Here is a 19,785-nt window from a genome sequence, read left to right as displayed (position 1 = left end):
AAATACTTAGAAAAAATTACTGGTTTATTGATTTAACACTTAGAATAAATACAAAATATTAATAACAGTTAAAAACTGGGTAGAGAATTATTACTCACAGCAATGTGGCTGTTACAATGTCCATGACGAGTAATAATTTATTTAACAGGGGAAATGATCAGTCTAACTACCTATCTACATCTGAATAATGCTAAATGCTCAACCCGTATTTATACAGGTTCCAATGACGTAAAAGTGGCCTAATTCTAATATTACTTTATTTTGCCCTCTATTTAGCATTATTATGTAAAGACGTGAAACTACTTATTGTTTTCACCTTTGCCCTGGTTTTCCTGCGTATATGCGAATTTAATATATTATCTATTTTATACATATACTATTTTAATCTATTAAATAATCAAAATATTATTTTGATTATTAAATTTAGCTGGACCTTGGCGAATTTATTAATATGCGTAATAATTTATTTTTGATTGTTAAATATTGATTAATTAAATGCTGATTATAAAATACGCCTAGCCTTAGCTTACTACATCTCTTTGATTCCACTTAATTTCTGATTTGAAAGTCATTAGGAAAAACTTCATTAGAAAAATTATGTTTTGTGTTTCATTTTTCCATCTTTTTCCCTGTTATTGATAATTTATTTATTTTATACTAAAAATAATAAATAATACATTTACAATTAATCAATGTTAATTATAATCAAATTTTTTTTAATTTAAGTTAAATTTGACTTTTTTTATTAACACCTTACATCATCCCTAATGACCTTGCTAAAAACTTATCGGTTAACTACTTGCAAATCTCTACTACCTCCATTGTAATATTTAGATATTATAAATAATAATTATTTAAATATTCTATACAATATTAGAATTTATTCTTTAAAACTGAGATTGCATGATTATTTTTGGATTTTTGTTTTTTTATCTTTTGTGAAATGTGATTTGCAAAACCTATATTATTTGTCATTATAATTATATAATAATTAACTGTTATAATTTAAAATAAAATGGTTTACTTATAATTTATATAGTAACATCTATAATGCATAGTATTTTATTTTTTTTTTTTTTTTGTAAATAGTTCAATAAAATTATCATCATTCAATTATAATTTATCATTAAAAAAAAAAATTTCATGTTTAAGCTACAAAGATGCTAATTACTGCGATAATTACTAATATTTGATTTTATGAAAATACAACTAGCATGTAAATTATAACACTATAAACCTGTATTGTTGGAAAAATGGATTTGATATTGATAATTTTAAAACTACAGAAAAATGATTTTACTATTATTTATTTATTAAAAAAAATTTAATAAAACAAACCTATAAGTCTTATTATAATAACAGCTATCAGATTATCGATTTCCCAACCATCCAACAAGTAAATACCGATAACTGTGGTAAAAGGCTATTAAATTCTTTTGGTGACCACAATAACGAGTGCTGCACTATAGGCTAAATCAATGGTTCTCAACCGGGGTGACATGGACACAGTGTAGGGGTGACACGAAATCTCCACAGGAAAAGGAAAAAAATTAGAAAAAAATTAATTTTAATAAAACCATATTATTACCACAACAGTCATGTAAATAGCATACCTTTAAGTTTACATCTTTATATTATTTAGATCCAATGAATACGTGCAGTATTGTTATTAACGCAAAATCGATGTATTATCGATTTTTTTATCGATTTAACCGGGGTCGTTAGTTATTTTACAGTCGTTAGATATGTAGTATTATTATATACAAATAAAATAAATAACAAGTATAAAAATCTTTAAAAAATTTTCTCTTTTTTTTTTTTTTAATTTTAAGTATAAACTTTATAATATCAATGTTTATTGAACAATGCACCTCAATAAATTGTAGATGTTCTACTGTTTTCTTCTGTTATTATTCTTCTGTTTTTATTATTTTTGTTATTTCAAGAATTATTCTAAAATACACAGTTAAGATTATTTATTATTTTGATGTTAGGGTGACGCGGTGTTTAATTCTAGTGGCTAAAGGTGACATGAATGAAAAAAGGATAAGAATCACTGGGCTAAATTAACTAGACCCTATTCCCTATAAATATAAATCTGGCCATGTGCTCCCACTTACCATGCCCTTGATGATTAACATGGTAGGCGGATGACAGGCTCTAATGCCCATAAGTTAAAAAAAAAAAAAACGTATCTATATATATAAATATATTCTTATACGTAGATACTATAAAAAGTACAAATTACCTTTCAATGTAATTTTAAATTAGGGGGTTTAAAATTCCTCGTCTAGCTGTTATTTTAAATTTGGAGTTCTTATTATAATTTGTAGTTAGAAGTGAAAATGAAAAAAAGGATATATGATGAGGAAGATTTTTAAATTTTCGAGGAAGAGTATGAATATGCCTTAATCAGTTTTGAAATCAAGTCGAGAAGAAAAATTGTGAAATTATCTCATGACTATATATACTATACTGTATAGGCTATGTAGTATATTCTCGATTATCCGCGGTCTTTTGCGAAACGAATGTACATATTGTACAAAGCCGTCCTAAGGATTTTTAGGGTCTAGGGCAAATCAATTCGGGAGGTCCTCAATATAAGTGGAGATTTGATTGAATTTTAGAAGGGCTCAAATTTTGCTTTATATAACGAGCTATTGTAACCAGGGCCGTATTTACGCATGGACATTATAGACATTTGTCCTGGGCCTACGTGGCCAAGGGGTCCATCAATGACTAACTATTTAATATATTATTTTGTTGAAATAAAAAATTTTTTTTATTTTTTTATTATTTTTTTTATTGTTTTTGTCTAAAACATAATAACAAGGCAAATGATATAATACAATATATACATAAAACAAAAATACAATGGTAGTTTAATATACAATAGTGCAAGAATTAAGAAACTAACAGATATAATTAATTTAGTAATAAGAAAGATGATAGGGGGAGAATAATAAAAATAATATTTGTTCATTTCATTATAATATTATATAAGATTAAGATATATTATTATTGATTATGTACTTTAAGCTATAAGCTATAAGCTTAGAAATATTCGTATGGTATTATGAATAATAATAACTGAATAATAATACAACTTTTTCCCGTAATATGATAATTATAGTTTATTACTATAGTAACAACATATTTTGTTTTATGCAAAAATAATAATAATTACACAGCTCGCATTATTGCCATGCACGATAACGCCAATAACATTGTACATATTACGATTACGAGTACATTACTCGTAATTGGTGGTGGTCCACAAAATTATTTGTCACTTTTCACTTGTTAAATATCGATACTAATAATACAAATGTACAATTACGATTTACGATTCCAACAAATAACATAAATAATTATTTTATTTTATATAAAATGTTACAAAAAAAATATCTAAATGGCTCCGCTAAAAGAAAATTAAAAGAAAAAAAAGAAGAAATTAAAAAGTTACGTGGAAATTTAAATAAATATGTTGTTAAAATGAATACAGAAACATCTACATCACTTATTACTGATAATTCAAAAAGTAAGTAGTACAACCTAATTTATAATAAAATATATTATTGTCCGAGAAGAAAAAACGAAATAATATAACAACTATTATTGTATATTTTTAAATAATACTCATTACTCAAGTATAAATGTTTAATTTGTATACATATTTTTTTATTTTTTAGTCAATTCACAAAATTTAAATTCAGAAAATCTTATTAACCAGGTTAAATTAAATGAACTAACGACTAATGAAGAATCTACTACTCAATATATGGTAAGTTTATTTGAAAATGAACTTGAAACACATGATCAAAATCCAATTGATAATAATTTAAATACTATTATTAACGATATAAAACAAATCAAATTTGAAAATTTCATTAACGATATTGCTTTATGGCCCTCATCCGTTACGGACAATTTTCGGGAATACTTCACACTTCATCCTCCAAATCAAAATATTCAAGCTATAGACGAGTCCAAGAAATCGATAAGAGGCGTTTCTCGTAAATTAAAAAAACATAATTTTTATATAACAAAAAAGAATGGTATCTCAGTTCCAAGAACTTGGTTAATATATTCTCCTTCGAGTTTCAGCATATTCTGTTATTTTTGTAAATTATATGTAAAAACTTCAAAACATTTACTTTGCAAGGAAGGCTATAGTGATTGGCATCACATTACATAACGGCTTATTGAACATGAGAATTCAACTACTCATAGAAATGCAATATCTAATTATTACAATTGTTCTGTAGAATTAAAATTAATTGATTGCCAACTAGTAAAAGAATATAAAACAGAAGTTCAATTTCATCTACCAACAATAATAACCTAACCTAACATAACCTAACCTAATAGCACAACAATAATGCTAACCGATCAATTAAAGTTTATAAGAAATATGCAAATAGCACATACGTTTCCAAATGTAGAAACATGTTTGCTTATATTTTTAACAATACCAATAACTATTTGTTCAAGTGAAAGATCATTTTCATTTCTGAAAAGAATAAAAAATAGATTAAGGTCATCAATGAGTCAAGAAAAATTGGATGCCTTAGGAATACTTTTAATAGAAAGCGATGTCACGGCAAGTATTGATTTTGATGAAATTATAGATGTATTTTCCAAATACAGACCAGAAAAAAGAAATTTTCAATCATTTATTATAAATAATTGTATTTTATAATTTTTTAATTTTATTTATTAACAAGTGCTTAAAGAATAAAGTATAATTTTGATATTTATATTATATTTGTGTATATTTATTCTTTATTTACATTGTAATTCATAGACCCAATTTTTTATTTTGTTTTAGACCATATATTTGGTAAATCAGGCTCTGTTGTAACTTTATCCCCATAACCCCTAAATTATGATATTACCTACAGTACGCATTAACTACTAAATGACTAACTAAAAATCTTCTAAATAGGTATGTTCTACTACTTACATAATATGCACTTTGAAAATCAATAATTTATAATTAATTTAATTAAATATTTATTAACTAATAATACAATATATATTGTATTACTTAAATACAGTAAACCTATTTTTATTTATAAATTTATCAATCAAACTATCGAAAATTTTTATTTTTGTCATTGCGACGACAACAGTCGCCTGATGTGGTCTGATAATAATCGTAAGACTGCGAAATAAGTATTCTATACTTTGAAAAATATTCAATAATTTTGGGGGACTTTTAATAATATTAAAAGTCCCCCAATATTGGGGGAGGCTATGCCCCCAACCTTGCCTATGCCTTTCAATCATCCAAATAATATACGAGCAATGCATCGATATAATGGCAATAACCATAGTAAATTACAATTATAGTTAATTGGAAATTAGAATAACTGAAAATGTAGCCTGTATAATAGCGCTTGAATATAAATTTAAGTTAATTTTATTGAATTAAATTTATTAGTATTTCATAAGGAAAAATAGTTTAAAAATAATATATTTATATCAATTATCTCTTATGGATAACTCCGAGTATTTTTTATCAATCTGGACTTAAAGGAGGCCCCCTTTAAATTTTCCTTCACTTACCGATCACCATAATATAAATATACTTCTCTACTATCAATTTAATTTTTAAATAAAATACTTACTATTTTTGAACTAATAATTTATAAATGCACATGAGTACCCACTTGTATTTAATTTTCATATAATTTTAATAAAATTTAGAATAAAATTATTTCAATGGATGTAACATATATACCCATATTAACATACCTACCTACCCATATTCCATATTTTATATGATCATAAAAGTATATTTATAAGATCAACTGAAACCGATAATATTAGAAATATAGCAATAAACTACAGTAAAATAATGATAATTTTTATCTTATACTATACTTATATATGTATAAATATATATATGTATATATATATATATAGTATATATATATGTATACTTATTATATATAAGTATATATATATACTTATATATAATGTATTAGTATTTTATCGGTTCTAACGTAATATACATAAAATGTATAACATTTTATACGAGTATAATTTAGTTTGATTTTTACTTAGTTGATTTTGTTTGATATAATAGAGTTAAGTGTGAAAAATTTATTATTATTTTATATTGAATAAGCCAATACCGATAGAAATGTCAAAGCTAATATAATAATATAATAAACTCAGCAGCCTGCATACCAAGAAAGCGCGAGTTGCAAATCAAAATATTTGTACCATAATTTTACAGCAGTAACGACCCACCACTAGCAACTAGTATCATTCATAGTTTTATTTTCAAAATTATAGTCCGTAGATAAATGACCATTGAAAAAAAATATTTGGAAGAAAATTATATTTATTTGTGGAGCAAAAAGAAATTTTAATTTTTTTTTTTTTTTTTTGAGGAAAATACCTATAAACAGTGGAGGGATTAAGTCTATCAATTAAAGTACCTACTCAATATTATAAAAGAGCCTTAAAAAAAGGGGGAAAAATTCACGAGAAATACTTCATTAATTAGTTTAAAATTTTAAGTGTATTATAGAGCAAATTACTTCTAAATCTGTTTTTAATTTGGAACACAAAGAACAAAAATATGTTAGACAATAACTTTTTTTAAGTACTGATTATAAAAAAAAATCAATATGATTAATAATATCGTCGTATCGATATGTGCTACAGGTTTTACCTATGGATTATAGGAGTACAAATATAATTAAAAATTAAAGGAAGTTTAACTTACCCATTTTGATTCATTATTAAGACATTAGCTAAAATTATCTATTTAAAACTAAAGGTGACGAGTTTTAACTGTGGTAATTTTTCAAAACCATTAATCTTATTTATACTGTAATACTAAAATAAAAATTTGAAACGCAATATATATTTATGAATTAAGTTTTTACCTTTAAATAATTATTTCGATCTAAGCATTATACAAACATAAGTACACATATTTTGATTTTTAATAAATAAAGAAAGAATAGAAGTAGGTAGGTATTTAATCTTTCTAAAAATATACAATAAATATAAATAATAATATATATATATTTTTAATTTAAATATTGAAACATGTAAAATCCTATTTATAATATTCTAATGTATAGTAAAATGGTTAAAATATTTATTTTATAAATGATTTTATTATAATTATCATTCTTTGTCTCCCATCTGTAAAACACGAAACACTGTCACTAATATATAAATATAATGTGGCAAAATGTAAATGTAATTATAAAATTGCTATTATGTAAAAAAAAAATTGGTAGGTTTTATATATTTATATAAAATTATATTGAATTTAATACTAGAGTTAATTAACTAAAATTAATTTTATACGAAATTAAATAAAAAAATGTGTTGTCTAGTTCGTATTTTTTTATCCAGTACAAGTAGGTAGATATTAAATAATGATTTTTTTTTAATTAATATTTATATTAAAATATATTATTTAATATATTAAAATATATAATTATTATGTATTGAACAATATTTTGTATAAACATATTATTGTATTATAAACTATTTAATTATTATAGAATCATAGATATAATTTAAATTCAAATTTCTAAATTGCATGCATATGTACCCATTTGAGGTGTGAACTTTTTTTAGAAGATAGTTTGTTTACAAACCCTTTAATTTGTGTCATTGCAATATCATTAATCAGATCATCATTGTGTTTAGTTTTAGGTCATTTGGCATACTTTCAAATTTACTATATATAAATTTTATAATAACATGATTATATGTATTACCTATACTGTTGAATGGTTTATTTATATTATAAGTTTCACTCAGAAATCAATATAATAATTTGACCGACAGTTAAAATCGGTATCGTGTTTACTGGAGAAAAATAAACCATAATAAATTTAATTATAATTATTTAGTATATATTATAAGATAATATGTATATTCGATAATATTAGTTTAATATTAATTATTATAATGAGAAAAAATACTTGTTCAAACGAAATGTATCATCGATTATATGGAGATTAATGACAACTTCAGTACCATATTCATTGGTATCAGATTCAATAAATTAACAAAACGATCAATTAGCTAACTGTTAGCTGATTGAGTATTTTACTTAACGTAATCCCCAGAACAAATAAAATTAGTTTATTTATAAAAATGTATTAATGTATTGTTTTTTTTTTATTTAGATAAATCAAAAACAATATCAATTATGTACAATAAGTATACAAATATTATGACGATAAATTTATTTAGTGAATAAACAGTAATTTTTACAAAATATAAAAAACATCAATACGAATGCCAAAAAATAAGATTTTTGAAGAGTTTACTATATTTATTATGTGCCAAATTTATACGAACTATATTCGTTATAGTAATGATATATTGAGATGAATGCACAATTAGAATGTCAGGTATTGATGGCCAAATGCCAAAAGGTATTCTGAGATTAGAGTATCGTAAGTCACTCGTCAATACTTGAATACAGATCGACCGCGTGGCTGAAAGTTTTTTCTACAATAAATTTGAAGTTATGCTTACTTTACAGGATTTACTTAATCGTCACTTAATTATATTTTTTCAAATATATATTTAATTTAGTATTATTCAACACAAAAATGTGTGAAGAAATTGAACTTCATCGATACGACGAGACATCTTGGGGATTTCGTCTAACAGGAGGCCATGATTTTGGGATTCCTCTTACGGTCGTTAGGGTAAGTCATTCAATCGAACGAATTATTTCAACAAAATATAAATATATATAAAAAAAAAAATCTTCGAATAGGTGACTGGAGGCAGTTTGGCCGAAGAAGCTGGCATGTGTGTTGGAGATATGATTATTGAAATTAATGGAGACAGCACGGCTCAAATGACACATAGTGAAGCTCAACAATGTATTTTAGAAGCTGGAAATTATATTTCTTTGTCGATCTTGCGGTGAATATAAATACAGTGTTTAAATAATAATTTTAAATATATATATATGTGGATGTGTGTTTGTGTGTGTATTATTTACTATCTTCCACCTATACATTTCACATCAAATTGATCTTTTATCTTCTTACTAAATAAATTTCCGTATTTTTTAGATTATTATGTTTAAGTTTACAAAATTTAACTTCATGATATTCATTATTATGATGGGTAAATATTTTTTCATCAAAAAATTAACATTCAATTTTTATTTTCAGAGGAAGTCCTGTGCCAGCAGTTACACCGACCAGAGGACTTAACACACCTTCAGTTATTGATCGGGCAACATCATCTGTGGGAAGTATAACTGAATATGAGTCAACACTTGAAAATTACAGAGAAAATGTAATATCAGGTAAATCATTTTTCGTTAATTCGAATAGTTGTCATTTCTAACGATTAAGTGGGGTAGTTGTATCAGATTCTTATGAAAATGGGCATGAGATGACCGAGGAAGAAATAGCTGAAAAACTACTAGAAAGTGCTGAAGTTATGGAAAATAATGGAAAAAATGTTATTGGGTAATAGTAATAAATAGATAAATATTGTTTTCATTTATTTCAAATTGTTACATTTTTTTTTTTATTTATATAGTGTCAATTTTAAACGGTTTGTACCTAAATGTGATTTTATTAAGAATTCATTGGTTTTTCAAACATTACAAGAAGAACAAATTTTTGATCAAAAATCAGAGCAAGAACAATTAAAAAGATGCCCAACGAAAAGATTTTCAACATTTTTGACAACACCAAATAGGCCTAAAATCAAACCACCAGAAAAGAAAAAACCTGAAGAATCAAAAAAAAATGAGGTGGGATAATAGTAAAATGCGTATTTTATTTGAACAAACATTTTAAAAGTATTCATTAAAGGTTTTTTTAGTTGAATCTACTGCGATTGTAGCTTAAGAAAATATTAATTTTACAGCTTTTATGCGTATTAGTATTATGTATGAAACCTTAACCTAACTAACTGGTACCGATTAAACTAAAAAATAAATAAAAATAAAATAATTTGTAATTAGTATAATACCAACCAATTAATATAAACTCTTAACTATATAGAATACTAATATATATTTATATGGTCAGAATAATTTCTTTAAAAATTTAAAATTATGTTTGTCTATACGAATGTTTCTATTTGAAAGTTATAAAAAAAATATTGAGGAGTCGAGTACATCGTCAAGAATCTACGCTAGTGATATCCAACCTTTTTTCCTTGGCGGGACACTTTAGTAAACAATTATCTTAGAGGGGGCCACCAAATATAAAAGTACGAATAATATCAATATTAATCTAATACAATAAATAATATTATTTTATCACATATAGTATGTATACAATGTACATGTAGGTTAGGGTGACTATATGTAAAAAAAACAAGACACTTTTTTTGCAATGAGTAAAAAAAAATTATTGATTATCATCAAAAAAATAAAAACTTATATAAATAATAAATATGTATAAAAAATAATTATAATACATATTATAATAACAAAACTTATAATTTAAAAAATAAAATCACTGGTATACGTGAACAAAAAATAAAACTACTTATATTTCTTGATAACTATAATTAAGGTTTTATATAATTTGCTTAAAAAGTTTATCTCATAAAATAATTCTTTTAGTCTAGTTAGAAATAATATAATAATCTATTACGTTTCTCTGTTATAAGATAACTGGTACTGAAGATTTAACAGTAGAGGAGTGTACAAAATTAAAATCCTCTGAACAAGTATGTACCAACTGTAAATGTAAATTAACAAACATAGAAAATTGCGTTGTGTCAACGGATATAGTAATAACTAAAGAAAGAAATGATGTTGAGTGTGCAGAAGAACACGAAGATAATTCGAAAGAAATAACCCAAATTGAAAATGAAGAAGAAGAGATTCATACAGAGAAAATCGAACAAAAAGGAATTGAAAATATTACTACGGAAGAGGTAAGTATAGAACAGTTCATAATATATTTTTAGTCGATTTGAAATGTTCATTTTATTTTTGTAGAAACCTAATTTATGTGTCTAAATTAATTTACGAATTATAGAACATAATAATAATATCTGTATACTTGTACTAAAAAATAGAAATACAAAAATTTAATAATGTTAAGTATCCGAATTGCATATAATTATTTAACCAATTTTAAATTTAAAACTATATTTTTTAGGAGTTCATTGAATTTTCTAAAGGAATACATGAACCTGAAGAAACTGTCTATGTGAAAAATGAGAACGAAAATAAGTTTGAAAAAAGTATATTGGACATTCAAAATCAATTATCTGCTATTCGAGAACTACCATTACAGATTCAAAATCATATTTCAATGTTGGAAAAACAACTTTCAGATTTACTCTCGCATGAAATTAAATCAACTGAAAGTTCTGAAATTAATAAAAAAAACACAGAAAACGAAGAAGAACAAAAAAAATATTTAATCAAAAAAGAAAGTATTGAAGATGAATCTTTAGAGATATGTGAAGACGACGTATTTGAAACGGTTATTGATGAAATAATTGAAGAAGTAGAAGAATTGAAATTTAATGAGATATCGGATGAAAAATCGGAAGAAAAATCGGAAGAAAAATTGGAAGAAACTGAAGATAAAGAACCCATCGGTAGACCAATGTATCCTCTTACACCATTACCCAGACCTATCGTATTACCCGGTGGTCGAAAGTGGAGAGGTCCTAAAGATGCGTACAATGAAAAATTTATCGCTGAAACATTGATATCACAAGCTGAAGTTTTAGTCGGCTCCACGTTGGGGTAAATAATTAAATATATTTTAAATATAAACATAAATTACATTAGTTAAAATTATATAATATATTTTATACTAATATTATATTACTAATATAGTATACCCAATGTTACCTACCGATCCTTTTATATCCACGTGTGGTGGTGACCATATAACCATATTATATTTATATAACTAACCTGGAGGCGCGATAACCAGAAGGGGAGTTACAGGTGTAGTAACAATACTCCTTAACCGTGTTATACTTAAGTCTTATAAAAATAAAAATTCATCATAAACCGTGATGAACAAATATTTATCATAACGAAATATATACATATTTCGAAACCAATAATGTAAATATTGTAATATAGGTATACCAATAATGCTGGGACCCGGTTTCTCATTACATCGTTATGTCTAATAAATTAAAGCCGTGATTTTACGTTTTTCTACGAACAATTTAAAATATATATATATATATATATAATGTACTTTGAAATTTGAATAAAATATTTAAATTATTTAACACTTTCTCATACATTAGTATATTACTCATGAATAAAAATGTATGCACACAAAGGTGGAACTAGGAATTTTTATGTCAGAGAAAAATTTAAAATTATGCTTTATCATAAAACAAAGATCAAATACCCTTCCCACTAATTTATTTTCTAATAATTATGAATACAATCGTACTAATTGAGTTCTAAACATATTATCAATAACCAAGTTAAAAGTATCAAACTAATAGTCAATAATAAATTATGTACTTACTACAGAAATACTACACCTTCTAAAATATTACGCCGGGGGATGAATCACCATATTGCTCCCCCTAGGTCCACCACTTTTCATGTATAATTATAATGTACTAATGTGTTAGGATGCTTGTACAATGCATTATACGTAAAGTTATTATTTTGTTAAGTATAGTTTTATCGATTAATTTTGTACAACATCCCTCTTTTGAAATACCTGGCTACGTGCCTCAGTAGCTGGAACCGTTTATTAGTAGTAATTGCCTATACTTATATTATTAATAATTTCCACACAATTGTCATATCTACCTGGCTATATATATATATATTTATACCTACTATACCTACCTTAATATACCTATTAAATATACACTATTCTGAAAAAAAGTTGAATGTGTATATTAGCTACTCAAAAATTGACACACCAACTAATTAAATTGAACATAAATAGATAACTTTACTATTTTAATGTTTTATTTACTATTCATTTCATAGTTTTCACTACAATTAAAATTAAAAATCTTGACCTATCTTGCAAGTCAATTGCAAGACGATTTGAATAGTCGATGATTAATAAAATATTTGATTTATAATTAATTATTAACATTTTTATTATTGCAGAGTAAACTTTAGAAAATATGAACCACCAAAATTTGATTTGTCAAACTCAGCTGTATACAAACTAGTGCATAACATAGAAGGAAAAAATGCTGGAGGTATTGAAAATAGGGCTGAAAAGGTAGCGGCTGAGGAAGATTTCTACTACCATAAACCAGTAATATGATTATATATTTTTTATACATTTTATACAACTACAATAATGACTTATTTAACAAATTTAGATTGATGCACGGCAATTTTACTTAGCTACACTCCCACAACCATCAATAGTAAGTAACTCATATTTGTATACTACGATTCAATTATCAACTAAATCTGAACTATTTTCTATGTCTCTTGATTAAACTCATTGATTACTTAATTAGATAACAAAATATGTGAGATTTTCGATACATTTCTTAAAACAAATACTACTTTAGTGTATAGGAACCATTGATTAAAATGTTTGTAAAATAATTAAAAATAAACAATTATACTTAGAAATTAATGTTGTAAAAATTAAAAGAAGATATTTTCAATGTTTAACACGTTCTACGTTAATTTATACATTTACTTTAAAATCTTAACAGAAAATTGAATTTCAAACTGAAAGTTAATTATTTTTAAAGTATTTAAAATTTAAATTAGTATCATAAACTCTATAACCTTCATTATTATAACACATGTATTGTACTCATATTTAGTTTTAATTATTTCTTTTGTTATTTTTTTTTATTATCAATACTAATTACAAACATAAAAATAACATTGATACTATCAATTTTTATAATTAATACTATTTATAATTAATTTCATGTAGTTTTCTAAATTATATACAGATAGCAAAACAATATGTTTTAAATAAAAAATATTATTTAATTTCAAAACATTTCATAAGAGCGCTTTATTTTAGGTTTTTGCTTAAATAAGTAATTAAAAACATTTATTTCCAAATTGAGTTCACCAAATAATTTTTATTTCCTGTTATGTTTATCTGTTTGTCAAGACTTTCATCGTCATATTTAACATATATACTTACTACCGGCTACCATGTGTTATTTTTAATGTGTTTATACTATTCTAGTATTACGATTTAAATATATTACATTTTATTAGGCAATACAAAACAGTTACTATTATTTCTATTCAAATTTAAGCTCACAAAGAAAATTAATAATTTAATACAAGTAGAAAACAAAAATATGTATTAGATACAATGTAGGCTATATAATGTCCTTAAGTATACTTTTTCTTCTATGGAGTTCCCTGATGGCGGGTGTATTATCGATTATAAAAAAAAAAATCTATAACAAATAATAATTATTAATAACAAATAAAATTGTTCCATAGTATGATAAAATTTGGTTGAAATGATCTTGTATTCCTTTATTAAAATATTTTTTTTATAATTTTAGCATTAGTAACTTATTAGTTTTAACTAAAATTTGTATAAATTGACTTATTTTGTCTTGCAGGTTCCAGATTTTGAAAACGATAATCAGTATTCCCATTAGATGAAAACAATATTTGTTTTATAAATCTAAAATAGTACTATTTTGTCAAAATCATTTAGAATAAGTTTACTTACTGTTGGAATACCTAGCTACCTTATACTTCCAAATTTTTAGTCTATATTAAATTAATATCAAATAATGTAAATCGGTTATAATTAGATTAAGTATAAATTTTTTTTTTATGTATTAATCCAAACCAATAAACTGTCGAATATTAGATTATTATTTCAGTCAAATAAATTATGCTATATTTATACCAGTAGCAGTTACTATGCCTACCTCAAGTATTTAAATTTAATTATTACTGTTATTTTATGCGTAAACCGTCTGCTTGTTTGCGTGAACAATAACATTTTAAATATGTATTTAAAAATATACTCCTGATTATTATTAAATAATTAGTAATTTTTTTTCAGAAACAGTATTTTATTCCCAAAAGATATCTAGGAATAAACTATAAATCTTGTACAATGATTATTTCTGATAAGAAACGTAGATAAAATTAATAAGAATAATTATTTTTAATTATCTACCTTGTATAAATTAAATTATGGTTTTTTTTAATGTTATACTAAAAATAAATCTAATAACATTATTTTTATTTTTTTCCAAAAAATGAAAGAAAAAGTAATATTTAATTAATAAAATAAAATAGGTACTTACAATTATTGTTGTTAAATATTATTTAATAATAGGTAAATATCATTGTTATTGATACAAATTATGTTATTATAATTTCAATTCCAACAAAGAACAGATAACAATGAAAATGTACTAATATTATCATTGTTATAATAATATAATTATATTCAAAATTTAATTTTAAAAACAATGTTAAGACCAAAATTTAAAAATTGAGTGTAAATTATGATGAATATAGTGCATTATAAAAATAACTGTTCCGGTTATGATTTAAATGTGCCTGAGCACCTCCTGATATTACGTAACAGGGTTAACGGTTACAAGTTGTTGACTATTTTTGAAAGCTTGTTGAAATTGTGTAACCTTGTTTGCAAGCATGAACAAATTAATGATAATTTTTAATTGAGCTAAATTAAGTTGACGGAAAGCATTTTAAAAAGTTAACAGTTAACCTAATTTTTTTTTTAACTCAGTTAAGTTAAAAGTTTTATGAACATTTTCAATTAACTTATTAACTTAAGTTATTATTATTATTTTTTAATATATGTATAAATACCCAGTAATATAGTTTAAGATAATAAAAATCATAAATATTATCGAACACAGGAAATAACCAATAGCTTTTCTAAGCATAGAATTAAATTATTTGGTAAATACTAATGAATAGAATTATGTAGAAGGTACCAAAAGTATAAAAAATGTCGAATTAAATACAATGCATTTTATTTAGTAAAATACTTTTTAAAAGTATTTAGAATAAATACTTAAATACTTACAAAAAATAGTATTCCGGATATGTATTCAAATACTTTATACAAATTGTATTCCGAATACATTATTTAGAATACTTCAAAAGTATTCTGAATACTTTTAAAATACTTTTAGTTTTTATATTATAAAAATAATCCACTCAACAGAAATATTTGAAATTGTAGACTAAATATATGTTATTTTATTGTATTTTTATATTACATAACTGTTATAATTTATGGTTTACAATAATAATAAATACCTGATATTAGCTTATACAAGATACGACGGAGAAGTAATAAAATCATTTAAAAAATAGATGATTTGACGGTATTCGAAATACAGTATTCAGAATACTCGTTATAAGTATTCAAAATACTTTATTGAATACTTTCAAAAAAATTATTTAAAAAGTATTCGAAATACTTAAAAAGTATTCGGAATACTATCCAAGTCTGACAAAATAATACAATTCAATAAAATATCGTGGTAAATATGAAATCGTTTGGATTAATACGCGATTTACTTGAATAAGAATACTTATATTGTTTATAATAATGTTTATATTTATTTTTTATATTTTTGATAGCATTGGTTTTGTTAAAAAAAAAAAAAAAAGGTAAATTGCCCATGACATTAAAAATACAATAGTAAACTGGACAGAAAGAGTAACAAATGAAGATATATCAACCCAAGTTGGAAGAACAAGATTCATAATTAAAACCATAAAGCGACGACGATGGAACATGATTGGTCACGTTTTAAGCTATAATGAAGAATTTCATCACACTATAATAGAAGGTGCAATTGAAGGACAAAGACCACCAGGAAAACCAAGAAACTCGTACATATCTCAACTGAAAAATGACGCAGGGATTGATACTTACGCCGGATTAGAAAGACTTGCCGAAGATCGTGATAAGTGGAGAGTGAAATTAAAAACGTTGTAAACCAACCTAATATAGCTTGAAAAAAAAAAAATTAAAAATACGTCAAAAGTTAAAGAGTATTTCTTTTAAACTTTGAATACTTTTTCAAGGAACTTAAAGTCTAAAGCATAACCCAATTAGTTTTAATTAAAATAAATTAAAATAACTTATTTATGGTAAAAATATTTTATTATTTGTCCTTGAAAATTGTACATTTGTATTTTATATCTGTATCAATATAATAACATAATATCATAATACTTAATAGTTATAAGCGGGGCTCGTAAGTTCATGCATTTGCATATCAATCTAGCAAAGTTATAATTTAATGTTAGATGACCTAGAAATCCATTTCATGGTAGCACGATTGAATATGTTTTTTAAATTTGGCATATTTATGCATATTTCTATTTTATCGGATATATGTATTATACAACTTCAGTATTAGGAATATTTAGAAAAAATTATCCAAAAGATAATCTAAATAACGTCCAAATTATCTTTCATCTTTTATCTAGATAAATCCAAAGTATCTTTATCTTATACTTATCTTTTTGCGTTTTTTCTATCGATAGATAATAGATGTTAAATCCAGCAAAGTGATTCTTTTTTTTTGTTAAAATAAGATTTTATTGTTTTATTCAGCCGTTTATCATAATTTGTCATACAATAATAATTGAACTAAATAATAAATATATGAACTGTGATATTTATATGTATTTTAAAATTTAAATTATTACATTAAAAAATATTTTAATACAAATTCTAGTACAACCAAATGTTAACTTATATAACCAAATTAAATTTAGTTAAAAAATTATGAATAATGTATTATGAATAATGTAAGGTCACTTAGCAATTACTACTTGTACAGATATTAAAATATAGATAGGTATAATAAATAATAATTTAAATTAATCTACCTACATCTGTTAATCATTTATTAACCTATTTACTTTTAAGAATAATAAAAATATTCTATCAAACCTTAAGGCCCGGCGCACATTGAGACGCAGGTTACGCAGCGCAGCACAAAGCAGCGCAGCGTAGTTTTCTGTAATCTATTAGAACGTACTAGAGCATATTGGGAGGTAGGGCAGGATAGAGCAGTGCGTGCCTGTGTCACGCAGTGTCTGCGACACAGATTACTGCACACGTGCCGTGCAGTTTTGGAAATTACGATATACCTTAAAAAGACTGCCAGTTTTTCTTCAGGATCAATCGGCTTTTGAGCATTACACCCAGATGAATAAATAGTATCTCGTATTAAATTAAGAATTTCATTGAATTGATTTCGGTCCAGGCGAAAGTAGTTCAAAAATTGTTTGTTAGAAAATTCCGATTACAAATTGAATTCACCGTGACTTTGTCTTCTCTTCATAAAATTACTTTTCCACGTTTTTTTTTCTTTACTTAACGAATACAACAAAATTAATTCATCAAATTCGTCATCGGAATCTGATTCAGAACTTAAATTTATTAAATTTTCGGCCATCATACTATCGCTCATGCTGGTAACTGTGGACAAAAACTATCGGAGAAACGTCAGAACTGCGTAGTAATATGCGCTCACTTAGGTAGCGCAGTTTTTCCTGCGCTGCGCTGACCTACGCTGGGCTGCGTTGCCTGCGTCTCAATGTGCGCCGGGCCTAAGGCATTAAATAAAAGAGTTATTTTAAAAATATATCCAAGAGTCGGACCTTAAATGCTATTTTAAATAATTTTCTATTATCTTTTTATTTCATCTAGATAACTGAAAGATTATCTTATATAAACCTTTAGTCATTATCTTTATTTTTAATCTAGATAAAAATATTGGTTATCTTTCCTAATATTGTATACAACATTCTATTAGAATCTATCAAAAATCTAAATGGAAAATATATATAAAGTTAAAAATAGAAATTGTATTATCTTTTTTTTTTCTTACCTATCTTCTTGAAAAGTTTCAGATTTAAAATTAATTACTGACAAAGACGTACATTATACGCAGTTCATGAAGGCTCAAGAATTATATTAAATAGTATTTAAAATCTATTTTTTTTTTTAATTGCGACGTAAAATAAAATAAAATATAGCTATCTATAAAAAAAATGAATGGATAATTCATGTTGGTTCAAAATTTATTTATGATTTTTTTAATTAAGTATTTTTTAAGTAAGTTTTAGATATTTTGTGCAAATATATGCATATTTTTTAACATTTTAAGGCATATTTCAAAGCAAATTTTGCTAATTTGAAGTGCATAAATGCATGCTTATTTAGGCATTTTTAAGGTATGAACTTACGAACCCTGGTTAAAAGTATTAATTAATTATTATTATTGTTATTATTACAATATGCCCATTTGCTACAGTATAGTATGATATATCTTATGTATGATACACCTATATATTATAATATAATATATACCTACCTATTGGATATATGGCTATTGCTATATGTATTTAGTTAAGTTATTTTTCTTGAAGAATCCTGGCTAAATTTAACTATATTTCTAATTTCCTATTTTAGCAAATCGTTATGTAGTATGGTATGCATTATAAATAATAAATTTATTATATGTATTTTTTTTTAAATTATTTATAAATTAACTTAATTTGAATTTGATTAAAAGTAACTCGTTATTTATTAAGTTTATATCAGTTAAAATAAATTAAGTTAAAAATGTATTCAATGAAAATTGAAATAAAAAAAGTTTAACTTAACTTTAACTTTTTAATTCGTTTATGCCTAGGCTTCCTTGTTCATGCCTAAGTATCATTATTATTATTATAAAGTTGTAACAGTGTTATAACTGGATAATGGATAAAATATAAATTATAATATCTTCATTTTATTAGCTAATTAATTATTATAATAATTACTTTTGTTATTG

General features: G+C 24.4%; 1 protein-coding gene across 1 annotated transcript; it reads left to right on the top strand.

Annotated features, from left to right (window-relative positions):
• The first annotated feature begins 8,444 nt into the window (after positions 1-8,444).
• LOC112682020 (RING finger protein B-like) lies at positions 8,445-14,834 on the top strand. The gene is made up of 10 exons (XM_025552465.1): positions 8,445-8,702; positions 8,774-8,925; positions 9,180-9,316; positions 9,374-9,482; positions 9,556-9,772; positions 10,642-10,911; positions 11,139-11,737; positions 13,094-13,247; positions 13,315-13,362; positions 14,548-14,834. Exons 1-10 carry the CDS (start codon positions 8,604-8,606, stop codon positions 14,584-14,586), a joined length of 1,824 nt encoding a protein of 607 aa, XP_025408250.1. The 5' UTR covers positions 8,445-8,603; the 3' UTR covers positions 14,587-14,834.
• Positions 14,835-19,785: the final 4,951 nt, after the last annotated feature.

The sequence above is a fragment of the Sipha flava genome, unplaced genomic scaffold (genome assembly GCF_003268045.1).
Source record: "Sipha flava isolate LNK unplaced genomic scaffold, YSA_version1 1_pilon_pilon, whole genome shotgun sequence".
Lineage (NCBI taxonomy): Eukaryota > Metazoa > Arthropoda > Insecta > Hemiptera > Aphididae > Sipha > Sipha flava.
This window is presented reverse-complemented; position numbering and strand designations above follow the sequence as displayed.

Coding starts and splice junctions, on each gene's coding strand:
- LOC112682020 (XM_025552465.1), top strand. CDS start 8,604: ATGTGTGAAGAAATTGAACTTCATCGATACGACGAGACATCTTGGGGA. Junction 9,483..9,555: donor AATGGAAAAAATGTTATTGG/GTAATAGTAATA, acceptor TTATTTATATAG/TGTCAATTTTAAACGGTTTG. Junction 10,912..11,138: donor AAAATATTACTACGGAAGAG/GTAAGTATAGAA, acceptor TATATTTTTTAG/GAGTTCATTGAATTTTCTAA.